At 37.3% G+C, this 17,344-nt stretch overlaps 1 protein-coding gene and 1 long non-coding RNA gene across 8 annotated transcripts in view; one reads left to right on the forward strand and one right to left on the reverse strand.

Moving 5' to 3' along the window:
• LOC145721861 (uncharacterized) overlaps positions 1 to 17,344 on the forward strand; it is a 69,493-nt gene that overhangs the window by 21,454 nt on the left and 30,695 nt on the right. The window contains exons 1-2 of one of the 2 annotated variants that reach the window (XR_014145827.1): positions 4,876 to 4,937; positions 5,393 to 5,505. This is a non-coding gene — a long non-coding RNA (uncharacterized LOC145721861). Of the gene's footprint in view, positions 1 to 4,875; positions 4,938 to 5,392; positions 5,506 to 17,344 lie in introns of those variants that run through there. The other variant, XR_014145826.1, reaches the window with a different exon arrangement.
• ATP2B1 (ATPase plasma membrane Ca2+ transporting 1) overlaps positions 1 to 17,344 on the reverse strand; it is a 126,560-nt gene that overhangs the window by 12,934 nt on the left and 96,282 nt on the right. For all 6 annotated transcript variants that reach the window (XM_031018608.2, XM_031018610.2, XM_031018609.2 and 3 more), the window contains exons 12-18: positions 15,237 to 15,474; positions 10,683 to 10,862; positions 9,936 to 10,023; positions 9,458 to 9,564; positions 3,029 to 3,220; positions 2,573 to 2,786; positions 1,930 to 2,141 (exon numbers count right to left, since the gene is read on the reverse strand). In XM_031018608.2, the coding sequence (XP_030874468.1) occupies positions 1,930 to 2,141; positions 2,573 to 2,786; positions 3,029 to 3,220; positions 9,458 to 9,564; positions 9,936 to 10,023; positions 10,683 to 10,862; positions 15,237 to 15,474 (1,231 nt within the window). The remainder of the gene's footprint in view (positions 1 to 1,929; positions 2,142 to 2,572; positions 2,787 to 3,028; positions 3,221 to 9,457; positions 9,565 to 9,935; positions 10,024 to 10,682; positions 10,863 to 15,236; positions 15,475 to 17,344) is intronic.

Here is a 17,344-nt window from a genome sequence, read left to right on the forward strand (position 1 = left end):
AGGATGTAAGAGCAACTGAAGGAACCAATGTTTCATGAAACATTATTTTGAAAACACCGATTCTGTGTTAACTGCTACCAAGTAGAAGAGAGGTAAAATATTTACAAAGAATTAAGGATTATTATATACTTTATGATCTGTCCAAAAAAACCAAAAAGAGGTAAGAAGAAAAATCAGCTAGTGAATGAAAGAGACAGAAATTGAATTTAATACAATTTATAATGTGAAGCCCTCCCTTCAGGTACCCCTGCTCTACAATCAATACTTTGGCTAGACTGTTTTAGAAACCTACAGAATGAGATATGTGTAAATCAAGGGCCATGTTTTCCTACCCAGCTGAAACTATCTAAAAAAGTGCCATTCAAAGCGCTGCTCCATGATAAGAAGATAAGGAATAGGCACTAGAGTATAAATCGATGCATGTTTTGCATAGCAGTATCACTCCGGCTACTACTACAAACACAACACTCCAGCAACAATACAAAAAACCCTCCCCTGAAACACAGTGTGATTAATGAAGCTGTTGATCTATATTCTGACACATGTTCCTTATCTCACCGTGGACTTGTAATAAATGGACCAGTAGCTGGTCCACAGACCACACTTTGAGTAGTACTGGCTTATTTATAAGGCACTGAAGAATGGTACCTCCCATTAAACTGCTTTGGGTGTATCAATCTTTGCTGGGAACCAAGTTACCAGATTTGCTTGATAGAGAGGCAGTTCAGTTTTCTGCAGTCCTCATATATTAAAAAGATAAAATAAATCCAATTTTATAGCAAGTAAAAGCTAAAATTTTAACATGTCATGAATGATGCTTTTTTATAAACCTGAATAAAATACTTCCAGAGAATACTCGTTGGAGGTAAGCAACATTTCTCCTAAAGTTTATGGAAATTGAAAGCTGAAACAAAAACAATTATTACAGAAACAATTAAGTCTAGGGTTTTTGTACCTAGAGTACACAAGCTATGGCTGAATAAATTGTTTAAAATTCTTCAGTCTTCATTTTGAACCAAGCCCCATCACTGTCTGATTCCTTTGTTGAAAAAACTGTTTAATCTTGTTTTGACGAGACAGGTGACTCTTGAACACCACGATTTGCACAAGTCCACTTATACATTTTTTCCAGTAAACACAGTACAGTACTGTAAATGTATTTTCTCCTTATGATTTCTTAGTAACACTTTTTCTCTAGCTTACATTATTGTAAGAATTATATATATAACTTGCAAAATATGTGTGGACTATTTATGTTGTTGGTAAGGCTTCTGGTCTAGAGTAGACTATTAAGAGTTTTGGGGGAGTTCAAAAGTTATACTCAGATTTTCGACTGTGCAGGGGTGAGTTGGGGTGGGGAGAGTGTAGGGGTTGATGCCCCTATCCCCTGTGTTGTTCAAGAGTCAACTGTATTACAAAATCAAAAACTGGCATGTACCAACTCAGGAAGCAGCATTCAGAATCACATGCATTTTAGAATATTCATTTCAAGTACTATTATTTAATAAACTTAACCGTAGACATACAATTACTACCAATTGCTCGAAGCCATTAAGTGATCACTCTAGCTAGACTAGAAACTGCTAAACAGTAAGATTTACCTTAAATAACATTAAAATTATAATAGTTTTGATAATGATATAGAATGAACAATTGGTATCAGATTATGTGTAAAGTATCACAACCACAGAATCAGTAGTGCAATTAAAATAGTATTAGCTTAATATACTCTGCTCATATGTGGAATTTCAGGATAGAGTGTATTTTCACTTGACATGTGGTATTTAAAACTCTTTCTTTAGGTGTCATTAAGGTAATACATAGAAGTCCCACACATGCAGCAGTCAAACAATTTCTGGAACAAGGTAACTTTATCTAATATCTCCCACATGATCATCAAATTTGAAACTATCTTTTCCAATTACCCACCTGTACCACAAAAGTGCCTAAAACAATTGTGCAGAAGATGGCATTATTAAAGATTCCTTCGAACACATTTCTTTCACCGTGAATTTTCCGGGCATTTATTTCGTTGAAAAGTTGCATCAGCACAAAGGTATTAAAAACAATAGTATAATGTTCCGAAGGAGGAGCATGCAAAGGTGCATTTCTTCCACTATCAATATCAAAAAACTTTTCTCCTGAAAGAATGAAAAATTACTACTTTGTAATTATCATACAAAATAATTTAACATTTCAAGAAAAGTGTGCAGTAATACAACCCAGCCAGACCTTTATTTGATCTCGACTGACAGCATAGGAAAAGTTGGAAGAAACCTGGGGTTATCTAGTACAACTCTCTTGTTTATAGATGTGGACACTGAAGCCCCCAAATTATGATATCTAAGTTAGTGGCAGAGCCAGGACAAAAAAAATCAGGACTCTTTTTACTTCCTCCCACTATCACAGTGCTTCCCTAGCAACATCCACTGACAAAGAGAAGAAAGTAAAGACAAATGGGCAGTGAGAAACAGACCAACTTATGTTCTTGAAGAATTGGCAACATTAAAACATCTGGGATATTAGCTTGGAACAAAAACAACCGAAGCTTTATCAGGCATTGAATTCTTACCAGCAAATAAGAGTGTAAAGACTACTACAAGTTGATAGAATGCATGACCCAAAATATTCTTCATCATCGTGCGTGAGATGAGAGGCTTATTTCTACCATAAGGCTTCCGAAGCAAGAGAGATTCAGTGGGGGGTTCAGTTGCCAGAGCCAGGGAAGCGAGCGTATCCATTATGAGGTTTACCCACAGCATCTGCACAGCCTTAAGCGGTGAATCCTAGAAAAGATAGGTTTCCTAATAGACATTCACAACTATTCAGGGACTCAGCAATTCTCAGGAAGCCTTTTGTATTTAAAAACTCAAAGAACAGAACAGGATTACATTTTCATATTAATTAACCTACAATATTAAGCTTCAGGTTATTCAAATATTTAAGTACTTTAAAATGGTAGATTAGACACACATTTCTGCTTTAAAACAAACACGTTTTAATAAAAAAAACAAAACTGTGAACCTACTTGAGTAATACAGGCGCCCGTGAAAGCAACTATCACTGCTACCACATTAACAGTGAGCTGGAACTGAAGAAATTTGGAGATGCTGTCATAGACATTTCGTCCCCACATAACTGCTTTAACAATGCTTGTGAAGTTGTCATCTGTGAGAATGATGTCAGATGCTTCTTTAGCTACGTCAGTTCCAGCGATACCCTAATACAAAAAATTCTGTGAATTAGACTAAACGTTTAAAATATAACTTTCAAGTATCCAAAAGGGTAGTCTACGACAAACCAAAATTTACCATTATACTGAATGACTAATGACTTAAATGTACTATAAAAGAAGGTAATAGTTATTCTACAATCTCTCTCAGATTCCACCTAAGCAAAAATCAAATAAGGTATTGAAAATAAAGTTCAAATTGGATTTTAAAAAAAGGAGGAATGCACAGAGGCATAACCCAAGTTCCTCCCCAAAAGTTACACAAAAAGATATATTAAAATAAAAACTCACAGAATCAAAGTTAATGGGAAAGGAGATACTGTAAGGAAATCTTAAGAGGCTGGAGAGGAGATAACCAAACAGCAAGTAGGCTGGCAGACCACAGAGAGCTGAATCCTAAGCCAACAGGCGGGAAAGCAGAGAATTAAGTTTTTTGCACAACAGACTCTCCTACATAAGGCTCAGTACTTGGCAGCACCAGGTAGCACTGGAAGGAGGGGTAAAGATGTGAATGAAAACAGAAGGATTTCTTGAAAGTCTACTAGAGACACTAAAGAAGTACCTAGAAGGTCCAAACTAAAAACAACTATGTCCACCAAGAGTAGAATGGGATGGATTAATAAGTTGTAGATTAATAAAAATGAGTGAACTACAGCGATATACAACAACACAGATGAATCTCAAAAGCATAATGATGAATGAAGGATGGTGGACTCAAAATATATAAGATTCTTAGGTTCACAGTTTGGAAACAGACAGAAGTAATCTTCAGAATACTGGTTATCTTTACAGAGAGACAGGGCAATGATTAGAAGACAATGTGACTGAAGCATCTGTGGGTATAGGTAATAATCTATTTCTTGCCTTGCAAAGAACAGGTCTGCTCACTTGTGATAATCAATTCAATCATTTATGACATAGGCACTTTTCTGTACGGGTGTTGTAGGTTAACAACAAAATTAAAAGAAAAGACAGCTGGATCCTCAAGGCCCCTTCCCAAGTCCATGCAGCCAAGTGGCAATTTGCCATGCCCTCTGACCTGGCAGAAGACTGCCTGCTAATTTATCAGAGTGGGTATGACAAAGAGGGTCCAAACTGGGGGATTCCAAGCACTGCTGAGTGTAGGGGTGCTACACTGAAAAAAAGGGGTTAAGGGTAACTCTGCTTAATGAGCATTGAGACCACCACCTTCTTTTCTCTACTTGTTTCCCAGAACACCAGTATTCAGGAGTGCCCTCTAGGTAGCACATCTGAAGATTCTTTTCTGGGAAATCTGATCATCTGAAAAGACCTGAAAATACTGCAATTCAAGGTACACTAAGGAAGTGAAATAGCCAAGCCAAATCACTTTACCGAGAAGCTTCTGGTTGACAAATCCCACCCACAGGCCCAAGGCTTTCCAGCTTTCCACCAGTAAATATGCAGAGACAACCAAGAATCAATCACCTGACATCTGAGGAAAGACTAAACCAAAAGGCAAATGGAGACACAAACTCTGCAGAGACGAAAGCCTATTCTAAAAAGTCAAATCCTTAGAGCGGTAAAAGGTACATCAATGAAACATGAATAAAATGCTAAAACAAGAACAAAAAAGTTAGAGATCCAAAAATAACTCTTGGAAATTAAATATATGATCACAGAAATTAAAAAAAAAACAAAACAGAAACTGAGGAAATGTCCCTGAAAATAAAGCAAGATGACAAAGGTATGGTAAATTGGAAAAAAAGAGGAAGGACAGTAAGTCCAAGCAGTTCAAGAACTGGGATGGGGGGTGGGTGTTACAAAAGAAGAAATGGTGGAGATGAAATAAGACTAGTATAAAAAAATTTCACAAAATTGAAGAATATGAGTTTATTTCATAGTAGAGAGTTTTTCTATGACAAAACATCATTACATTTCAGAAGACTGGAAATTAAGGAAAGACATATATATCTCCAGGAAGGGGGGGAAAAAAACAGACACACACACACACACACAAGGTTCAAAATTCAGAATGATACGTAACAATAATGGAGGAATGAACTCAAAATTCTCAGTGAAAAATTGATTTTCAAATGAGACTTTTATATGTCAGGTTAAGAATCAAGAGTCAGAAGAGGGTGGAGATTTCAGTCATAAAAGTTATGAAAAAGTTTAACTCTCATGAACTTTTTTTCTCAGAAAGCTATTGGAGAAGATAGCGTTACTCCATGAAGGAATACATCAAAACAGACGATGACATCGAGTCCAGGAAATACCAGGTCCGACATGAGAGAGGAAAGGGAAATCCTCAGGTATGGAGAACAACAGACAGCTGGGTAGCAGGCCTGGCAGAGTCCACACTCAAGCTTGTTGGAAGGTCTGGAAGAGGTATTTCTAAGGTAAAAATGTAAAAGTGCCAGGTGATTCGGATGTAAAGAATGGAGAATTTGGTGATGAATTTGTGTTAAGTACCTAGAAAAACTAAGCACAAAAGTGAACACATTGAAAAAAATAGATTTAAAATAAAAAATAGATTTAAAAAGTGAATGAAAAAGACAATTTATAGGGAATACAAAAAGTTGTTCAAGGAAGTAAGACTCATGATGGTAGACTACACAGCTCAGCTTAGAACAGCTTTTACAGTCACCATAAGGACTGTATACTGGTCTATCCGAAATTATGATCTAATTCCGGGGGAGAATGACAGGACAGGTTGTGTGCAGTATGCATTATGGAGATGACAGTGGTGTGTGCCTGGTGTGCCTGTAAAAATCCTAATCTTCCTCAGCGAGAAGTCAGTAGCAAGTGCTTTATAGTTAACAAATAAAAAAGCACCATCATGTCATTTAGACATACAGAGGCAAACAATTAAGGGAAACAAACAGCTAAAATAGCTGGTTTCCTTTTGTCAAAAAAATGAGCTGGAAGAAGTAATTTGTGGTACGGGACTTAGGTAGTAAGTCTTATAAGATGACCTGACTTTTTAAATGCATTTACTGTTTTGATAAACACAAAAACAAAGTTCAAATCAAGTTTTTCTCAAAAATATTCAATGAGGGAATAATCTTAATTTAAAATTTTAGCCTCTAGCTTCTAATCACAATATTTTACTTTTAATGTGCAACATATTTAACACATCTAAGCCTCACAGGTTTTCCTGCCTCTAATCATTCCCCGTCTTTTTCAAATGCAAATCTAATCACTCCCTTGTTCAAAATCCTTCAAAATTTAAAAAGTAATTTTGAGATGTTAATTGGTGTCCAAATAAAAATGAGTTCCACTGTCAAGAAAGTTTGGGGAACTTCCATCAGAAAAAGTTAAACAGCTTTTTTATGCCTCTCTGAGTCGCGTGCTGCCTTGCTTTGTGAATCTCCAAACTTCTTTCACTCATTGGTCTGCTTGGGAAGGGCTGATCTACTGGATGAAAAGAACAAATTCCTTATCTCAGTATTCAAGGCCCTTTGCAGGTGCCGCCTGTCAGTCCTCCTGCTTCATAGCCCATTCTCCTCCAAGAGCACACCCTCTTCTAGACAAGTTCAACTTCTTACAGCTCACGAGGGTCCCTGCACTGTACTTCTCCACCTCCTCGTCTCTGTCCCTCAACTCAAATGGCACTTCTTTCAGAAAACCTTTCCCAGTCTCTCCAGGCAGAGTCTTCTGCCTGGATGCACACCTTGTGTTGTGTTTAGTCCTTCACTGGCTGCCACTATGCTCTGACTTATTTCCCTGTGTGCTGAACCTTTAGGAGGTAACTACTCACTTCTAATGTTTCTAGACCAGAATATTGAAAGCAGCTTTTCTTAATGTTTGGAGAATAAACAAACAAATCCTTTGTTAATCCAAAGTTTAAAGAGACAGTATTTTAATTACTTTAGGGAAGATTTTGTTACCAAAGATGTATTTGGTTGTATAGAAACCCATCACGGCATTCAGGCTTTGAAGACAGAAATATCTGTATGTTATGCTTTGCTCAATTTTGGTAAGAATAATGTAATATAATAAAACAATATAATCATATTTTAAATGGAGGCTTGCAATCGAAAGGAATCTATGGAGAGTGGCTATATAGAGATAAAGCCAGACCTCTTCACAAGCTAATAATGTGCTTATATTAGAGTCCTTTTGTAAATCTTATTTTATTGTTGAAAATTTTAATGTTGACTTTTCTAAATATATAGAGTGTAAATACACACACACATATAAAGAACACACACACACACATATATATAGAGAAAGAATATATAGATAGTATTCTAAAATGCTATTTCTGCCAGCAAATAAGAGACAAATTTAACAAGGACTAATCAATAGCAATTTCTTGTAGGTATCTATTAAAAACTCAAGCCAAATAATTTTGTCTTTTAGTTTTAAAATATGAAATTGGAAAACAACAAATACACAAAGTAAACTCAAGCTTGACTGAACAAAAGTGCTTTGAAATTTAAGTCATTCTTTGTCTTTTAAAACATTTAGATTTTTGTGTGCTACCTTAAAAAAAGGAGGTACAATGGGCCTAAAACCTTCAGGGCTTAAAAATGAAACAAAGCAGCCACTCACTGTACTGTGTTTCTATTTGTAATACTGTATTTACCTGTGTGTATTGAAAGCCCTTAGCATCTGCCTTAAACACTGAAGTTTTGGGAAGAAAGCGTTTCATTTTTAAAAATGCGTTGTAAGTAAATGCCTTCCTGGTCAGCTGTCCTGAAGAAATGATCAGGAGCAGCAGACAGTGATCTTGTGTCCCTATAGTGAATAATGATCCTGTTTGCCCACAGCCAAAGGAACAGGACTTAAATATTCCTTCTCCCTTCAGCTACCTTTCACAAGTTTTCAGAAGTTCAGACAAATGTGCTGCTAACCGTAATGAGTCTGGAATAGGGTAGGGTGGGGATCTATGGGCTCACAGCTATTGGCTGAGAGCACTTCACCCACATAATTTCCTCTTTCCATCCCTCTCATGCCTGAAAGGGTGCCACCATGGTGATGGCTCTGCTAAGCCCCTATTTTAGCAGCACAATTCAGGGGGACAAATTATACAAATAAACACTGGTTACACACTGATTCAGAATTAAGTTTTGGAGTCAAATGAGTCTGTTGCAAATTTAGGAAAGAAATTTCAGTTTTCAGATTTTTAGATTTGAGAACGGTGATTATGGACCTGTATTTTCAAAAAATTAAGTTAAGGGGCACCTGGGTGGCTCAGTCGTTAAGCATCTGCCTTCGGCTCAGGTCATGATCCCAGGGTCCTGGGATCGGACCCTGAGTCGGGCTCCCTGCTCCGCGGGAAGCCTACTTCTCCCTCTCCCACTCCCCCTTGCTTGTGTTCCCTCTCTCGCTGTCTCTCTCTCTCTGTCAAATAAATCTTTAAAAAAAAAATTTAAGTTAAAATTAAACAGAATACTTAAGTTTTCTATGGCACTGAAAGTACAAAGATTCATTCCAACACTGAAAAGCTACAAGAAATCGATTCAGAGATATAAAACAACCTAATTTCAATCATTAAACATTTACGTAGCATCTGTATTTCATGATACCAATTTTATAGTAAATACTTCATCAGTACTATGGCTAGAATATAAGAATATAATAATGAAATGCTGAAATTTTCTAGCACTTTAAATAATAAAAATCTAAATTGAAGACTGGGGGGTAGATTTTTTCCAATCAAAAAAGGATTATAGCTATCATATATGAAATGATGACATTCAGTTACTCTTAACAGACATTTTCAGTTGAACGAAGATTCTCAATTATATTTTTTACACACACACACACACACTTTCTCTCTCTCGTTCAAAGCCTGTCTCCTGCCTAAGAGGATTGTTGTAAGGTTCAGATCATATGAGATATTTATATATTTTGCAGAGTACAAGGTAAATGTATGATGTTATAGTTCTTCAAGAGTCATCTTCTAACCAGATTTCACTGCATCAAATGAATGTGGTTACAAACTACTCAGACTTATAAACCAATTTAGGCACATATATTTTTACTCAAATCTTGAAGGACAGTGTTTAAAATCAATAGTGGGGCACCTGGGTGGCTCAGTTGGTTAAGCACCTGACTTTGACTCAGGTCATGATCTCAGGGTCCTGGGCTCCAGCCCCGTGTCAGGCTCCACACTCAGCAGGGAGTCCGCTTCTCTGTCTCTCTCTGCCCCTCCCCCACTCGTGTGCTCTCTCTCAAATAAAGTCAATAGCAATCTAGTAACCAACAACTCAGCCACTAAATTACATCTGAATATTTAACAGGTTAAGTTCCTACCATTGCAAATCCAACATCAGCTTTCTTTAGTGCTGGGCCATCATTTGTACCATCACCAGTTACAGCTACAACCTGGCGTTGTTCGGACACAGTGCTGTCAATTATACCTGAAACAAAAGTAAATATTTGTGCTGTAAAAATATCCCCTTTAATTAACAAGGTGATTCTGCAGAGTACCCTGACCAGCCAGTTTTACAGACTTGAGGTTAAAAATAAACAAACAAACAGAGAGAAATGGAAACTGCCGAGATGTTGGACAAGGACCAAGTCCAGAAACTAAGGTTACACTAGGAGCAATATCCTGTTTTAATGAAGATAAACACAGTTCACGGAAGGTGTCAAAAGGAGATGTATTTAGATTTTATTGGAAAAGATAATATCCAAGATCCAATCTATTATTCAACATCTATTACCACTTTAGGAAACAGAACACATGTCTGTATTAACAAATTGTGAAGTAACTGTAAAATCGACTTACCTTTAACCAGTGTATGTTTGTCAGTAGGAGATGATCTTGCAAGTACTCGAAGCTTTGGCCAAATCTTGTCTATCCGCTCTTGCTCAATCTGTAAATGTTTGTGAAAGTTAAAATGTACCCAAACCTAGTTTTATAATTCCCAAATTAGCTTTCTGGCATATGTATCAGCAGTTCTCAAAAGAGCGTGGTTAACAGACCAGCACCATCAGCAACTCGAGGGAACTTGTCAGAAATGCAAATTTTTTAGCAAGGCCCCAAACCTATCATCTTATCAAATCCTCTGGGTTGGGGGCCTAGCAATCAACATTTTTAAAAGGCTCTCTAGGTCACTCTAATGCATACTCAAGGTTGAGAACCACTATTATATATACATATCATTATAAGATCAAATTTTAAAAATCTTCCCACTGCCTATGAAAATAAAAACTCCTTAACATAGTATAAAAAGCGCACAGTTTGAGGTGCCCTAAAATATGCTCTGTATCAGCTTTTTCTAACTCTTCCTCCCATACTCACTTATACATATTATACTTCTGAAACTGGCCTACACTGACCATAAAGAGAAACGTGCTCACTCCCTTTAGGAGAAATATCTCTATCACTAGTCTCTTTCACCTCCTAAAATGTTAGTGTTTTTTGCTTCTTAGGTGCATGCTGCATTTTGTCCTGTGTGATGCCTAACACACAGTGCATATTCTGTATGTTATATGAAAAATACATCAATATAAAAACTAAAGAAACCCTTACCTCTCCTTTTTCATTTCGTATTCTTCTGTTGAAATCTTTACCTTCTAGGCACAGAAAATCTTCCCCAGGATGTAAAATACCACATTTGGTGGCAATAGCCCGAGCAGTATTAATATTATCACCAGTGACCATCCGCACAGTAATTCCAGCCCTCTGACATTTCTTTATTGCCTCTGGTACCTGGTTTACAAAGAAAAATTCGTATTAAGAAAGAAAATAAGTATTTCCAAAGGAAAAAAAACCCACTGAACAAATAATGCCTTACTGCACAGTCCTACAAATAATGACAATTTTACTTTCATCTCAACATATTCAATATTTCTTGAATTACTCCCAGTAATCTCTTCTTTCCTCTTCTACTGCCACAGTCCTAGTTCAGGCTTCATTTTCAGTTGTGATCCTACTTAATTTGTTTGCATTATTTATTTACCAAAGGCTTCTTAAAATGCCCCCTCCCCAACCATTATGCAGTTCTTTTCTGGTTGGCTTTCTATCTTTCCAGTTTTATTGCCCAGACAACAGGAGAATAAAATGTTGGTGTGTTTTTTAGGGTTATGGGTAGCTCACTTTTTTCCCCCCACTCCGTATGTTTTAAGGATTACTTTACTTATTTTCTTGTACCTTTGTCATGTATGTGCTAGTTAATTTTCAAATCGACATCTTTCTCCCACCTCATTCTGAGTCCTGGGTTCATAATTCCATCAGAGAAGGGACAGTGGAATCTGGGTGTCCAAAACGGGGACCATGTTTTTTAAAATCTACCTAACAGAAACCTAGGGGTCATCTGACCTCTTCCAAATCTCTTACTCTACCCACCTTTAAAGGACAATGAGTCCTTGGATTCTACCTCAAACCTTCCCTGCACCTTGTCTCCCCTGCTTGTTGCCTGAACTACTGAAAATAGCTTTCTAACTGGTATCCCGTCTTTACGTTTGTTCCTCCTGTAAAACAACTGATATACCTGATAGAATTATTTTTCTAATAGATTTTCTTAAAAATACATGATGATTCCTCTACTGTTAACACTATAAGCCGCAAAGTTCTTAGTATAATAGAGTATCACACTTGAACCTCAAAATAATTTCTAGATTTATCTAGAATTTTTCTCTATGATACAACTTGATGGATGAATAATCTATATATTGTTTCTGTGTCTCTGCTTCTGGCAATTCCCTTTGCCTAGAAAATACTTCCTGCTCTTCTCTAACCAGGAAATCCATATTGATTCCTCTGGAGCATAGGGGCTGCAAATGCAAATGCCTATCAGGCCATGCGGGTAACATAAATGAGAAAAACACTGAACCCAACACTAATGCCTAACGAGAAAGCTATTTGGCTTTAGCTTTTTTTTTTTTTTTTTTTTACTGTGGTGGAATAAATGCCCATTGTTGACAAAACCTACCACTTTAAGAGAAAGCAGAAACCTACATTTGTGTATGCTCTCTCAATACATAATGCTTTACACACACATCCCCACACCCACACAGTCCAAAGAAAATTTGACTGAAGGCTAAATCTGGCCTTGCGGGCCGAAGGTTTATGACTTCTACTGTAAATACAGTTTAAATGTAATGTCTCTGGAAGCACCTTTCATGACCTATCTAGACAAAATTGTGTCTTTGTACAGCATATACATTAAAAAACAAATCAATATTTGATTTTGAAAACACTGGTTAGCTGTATAAAATGTAATACATATCCCGATATCTCATTTGAGATAAAAAGTAACCCAAAATTGTCCACCCAAGCACTCACTGGTTACGTGGTATCCTGAGAGCATTTGGAATAGAGGGACATTGAATAACAGAGAGAAACTGGTCTTGGGTTAAAACCATGTGGCAAATAATATTTAAGAAGGGCAACTAACATTTATTAATGGCCCACTAACTATACCAAATACCTCCACATAAAGCTCACAAACCACCTCCACTTTTACAGATAAGAAACTGAAGAGAACCTTGTTCAAGTACCTATGCAAATTCAATAAAGCTGGATTTATTCTACATAGCTAATTAATCAAAATTCTCTGTATCAGAAATGCAGTCCACCATACCCACACAGAGAAGCCTGCTTTATATTACATGGTCTCACGTTAGTCTCAAAATATCCATCTCATTTTGTGATACTAAAAAAATTAAGTGCCACTTTCATGTTTAAAAAAAGATGAAACTTTTTATCAATGCCAAGAGCATGATAACAGCAATCTATTTTCCAAAGGACAAAAGTTGTCGACACCCTATTCTAATACTACATTTAGGTAAGAGTTAAGCCATAAATCAATGTATAAAACTTTGGTTTCCTTTTGACCAAAGGTTAGCAAACATTACCCACCTGGATATTTCAACATTTCTAAATAGGCTGCAGCTTCTGATTCTCTTATTCCATTGGTAGTGTCATTTACCACTCACCTAGAGATGCAAGGAGACTGACTGTCCCTCCTCTGCAAGACATCTAATCGTGGAGCTATACTTCCCTCAGGAGATCTCCCGGAGCCCCTCAGAGGTGAGTCTCCCAGCCTAGCTTACTTTCAGGCTAGTAGGTCCAAATGCCTACGTGACATACATTTGGATGTTTCAGACACCTCAACAATGTCAAGAATAGTATATCCAAACCCAACAGATTCATTCCTATTGGTTCTACCTCCACTTGAAATCATCCCCTTCTTTTCATCTTCCCTACCACACTATATGTAGTGCTAAGCCATGATCATCTCTTGCCTGGGATCACTGCAATAATCTCCTGGCCTCCCTGCTTTGCTTCCTTGTTCTATTTCTTACACAGTACCCAAAACAGTATTTTAACAACACAAATTATGTTACTTCCCAGCCTGAATTTCTTTAATTACGTCCTACTGAGTTTTAGAATAAAATTCAGAACCTTAATTGTCTTGTAAGACCAAAGATAATCTTATCTGCCCCTTCTTGTCCACACTTACGGCCATATTAGCCTCCTTTCTATCTTTGAAATAAATAGCTAATACTTTCTCATCCTCAGCCCTCTCTCTGAATTTTTTGTTCCATTTGCTTGGAATATTCTTCTTGCAGCTATTAATATGTTTGGCTCCCTTTCAGCTATCAGATCTCAATTCAAATGTCTTATCTTCAGAGATCTCCTAATGTGGTCTCTCTAAGTTACCTAATTTCATCACCCTGAGCATATCCTTTATAGCCCTTTTCACACTTGTAATTGTCATAGCTGGTTATCACCCTCCCAACTCCCCCCATATGCCAGCCAGAATGTAATGCCCCTGAGGGCTGGGACCAAGTCTTATTCCTTAGAGAATATATTTTCACTTGGCATACTGTCCAAGTATTTATCATTTTGTCTGTTTGTCTTACTTCTCTAGAAGATAAACTGCATGACTCTTTTGCTTACTGCAGTATTTCCAGTTCCTAAAAAAAGTAACTGGTACTACACATTGGGTGTTGAATCAATTAGCTGATAGTCATTGAACAAAAGCTGCTTTTGCCTTTGTGCTTTTACTCATGTTGCTTCTTTGCTCAGAATGTGCTTACACCTGTCCCTTGAGGTTCAGCTAACATCGCATCCGTTAAGACTCAGATCAGGTAATTAACCTCCCAGAAGTCTTACCTGATCCCTTCAGTGGTTAACAGAGCATAGCGTCTTTTAAGTACACATGCTTTAGACAAAACCAGATTTGATTAGTTCTAGGGTCTAGAGCTAACCTCTATACACCTCGGTTTTTTTTTCATCTGTTAAGTGAGAATAGTAAGTCACAGAGGTGAATATTAAATGAAATAACACATGTAAGGCAGTTGGCATAGTTATCTGGCACACAGTAAGAATTAATTAAAAAGATGCTATTGCTTTAAACAAAGTTGGGGGCTCATGTTCTGTGCCCATATAACATGCTCCGGATAAATCTAACAATGTACTAACATCCTGAGTTATATTTACATGTTTGTCCATTCCCACCCAAGAATGACTTCTTTGAGGCCAGGGAATATACCCTAGTATAATGCTTGGCACACAGTTGCTAAACAAACTTTAAAATAAAGGACTTAAAGAGAAAAAGCAAAGTGTATAGTTGCATGCTGTCAAATAAGGTAACAGGATGTTTAAATTCAAATTAAATCTAAAAATTCCGTTTTTCAGTTGTACTAGCCACGCTTCAAAACCTCAGTAGTCACATGTGGTGAGGAACTACTGTGGGAACAACATATAGAAAACTATCATCACAAGAAAGTTCTACTCAACAGTGGTGGTCTAGAGACCATGAAAACAAATAACTTAATGCATCTGGAATTTAATACAAATATCAACTGAAAAACCTACGCAGCTCAAGGCACTGTGCTAGGTTATGGTGCTGTCAAGTACATAAGATCCCAAAGAGAAGCGGTCTAATTAAAAACCGTCAATAAGTAGCATATACATCGCAAGCACTATTTTTTCACCTGTCTTGGATTCACCCACGAAAAAAGAAAGAAAATCACAAACACCAAGAATGTTACTAGAAAGCTGGTTCCAGTCAGTGCCTGGATCCCCTAGGGTTAAGAGAATCTGCACATGAAAAAGCACAGAACATTTCACCACCTCAGGTCTCACAGGGTCTTCAATCCCCACAACAGCAATGCACGTAAGACCGGTGACAATATCATTTTCATTATCCCACTCTGGTTCAGGTTCTCCCGCTGGGAAATCTCTGAATGCAAGACATATGGTTCTCAAGCCTTCTGATGCCATTGGTTCAATCACTGTTTTTACAATATCATCACGGTCCCTTGGTCTGAATACTTTTGCCTCACCATTAGCACTCAAGATTTTGAAACACCTAAAAGGAAATGTTGAATCCAAACATCAGTAAGTAACAAAAATAATGGTTAGTGCCATTTAAGTGAACTGGAAGGGCTAGAAATCATGGGATCTGACATCTGGAATTTAGAGGATCACATATGTTGCATTTCCACAGACTTAAATCACATTGGCTTTTTACCCTCCCCTTTATACAACAGTTCTACTTTTTATGGTTCTCACTTGATAGTTCTCCACTTTATCAGTTACTCTAGATAGTCTCTAAACCTTCTCTCTTGGAAATGCAATGCTTTTAAATTTTCACAAAGAACCCCTAGTGGCAGAGGAGAATAAACTACACACCTGTCCATTCTGGTACAGAATTAGGCATTAACTTGAACACAAAATTCACAAATAGTCTTCTTTTAAAGTAAAAAGTCAAGTTTAATCAACCCCTTACCTGAGATGCTGTTTCACCACCTACATTGTTTTAACCATGAAAGAAAAAAACTTACTGTTAAAGTAAGCATTCTACTGAAATGAGAGAGATAATGCCAAAATAGTTTTACTTTTCAGTGACACTAACTACAAAATTTCAGTTATGTAGTAAATAAAAGTCACACTATGTACTTCTCTAGTTAAACTTTCTTTTTCATGACTCCTTTCTCTGCTCCTCTCCCTTGGTGAGGCCGCCTCCTCCTGCGTCTGGGCACAACTTCTGTTTTGGTGATTTTCCAAAGCTCTCCATCTCTGCTGAGGAGCTTCATTTGGATGCTGTAGCGACACCTTAGATCTACTGCGTGCAAGTCTAAACGCTGCCTCCTCAACATCAACATCAGCCCCAACAATTCCAATGTAAATCTAAAAGTCTCACCTGAACACTTCCTTTTTCTGCATCACCTCTACAGTATCAGCTCCTAAGTCCCGAAACTGGGCCTCTTAACAGCCTCCTAAATGTTGCCTCTCCTTGCTATTCCCCCTGCTGCTGCCTTCTCCTGGCTCCTACTTTAAGCTAGAGCTAGTGTAATAGCTTTTTAAATGAATTATCTGTCTCCAGCCCATCCTTTCTTTCCCTCCAACCCACCTTACTTCCTGATGTAAGAATTATCTTCAATCACAGATTTGGTCATTCTACTACCTGATGAAAAAAATACTCCGGTTACATCCTCTTGCCCACTTAATTTTTCCTGCTTAGCCTAACGTGTAAGAGCCCCTACAACAAAATGTACATATTACTGTGGGACTATTACCTATCAGACTGCAAGCTAGATATTTCATATGCATCATTTTATTTCACTGTCACCGAGCTGGTGGTCAAAAAGCTTGATTTGGTTTTGATTCAAAAATCTCTCCTGTATCACCTATCTGCTATTCAGCAAGACATGGATGAGACAGATTTCTAACCTTTCACCCTGACATCAGATAACCAAGGGTTCAATAAAGGGAAGAGGCTCTGTGTGGCCTGTGTGGCACAAAGGCACATGACTACCCAGCTGAACCATGCGACTTGCTAACTCCCCAATATGGCCCGTGTATTCCCACCTCCTTCCCTTTGACGTGGCTTCCTTCACCTTGATGTTCTCACTTCATACCAAAACCTATCTGAAGTGCCGTATCTTTCATATGACAATGATCTCATCTTAAAACTCTGTAACCATCTGTCATGTGCTGCCATTTCAGTAATTTATTTATAGACCTGTCTCTTAAACCTGTTAGAATATAATCTGTCAAGCAAGATAACACTGGATTATAAGCTACATATAAGCAAATTAAAAGTAAAAATTCTTTAAATGTCACAAGTTCCAATGGGCTGCTCTTAAATTGTGTTTTTAAATTCTCTACTGGAATTAAGGAAACCAAAATAATTTCAACACCTATAATAACATACAAACATTAGGGAAATTATACCT

This window comes from Leptonychotes weddellii, chromosome 5, assembly GCF_054177405.1.
Source record: "Leptonychotes weddellii isolate Sample4059 chromosome 5, ASM5417740v2, whole genome shotgun sequence".
Lineage (NCBI taxonomy): Eukaryota > Metazoa > Chordata > Mammalia > Carnivora > Phocidae > Leptonychotes > Leptonychotes weddellii.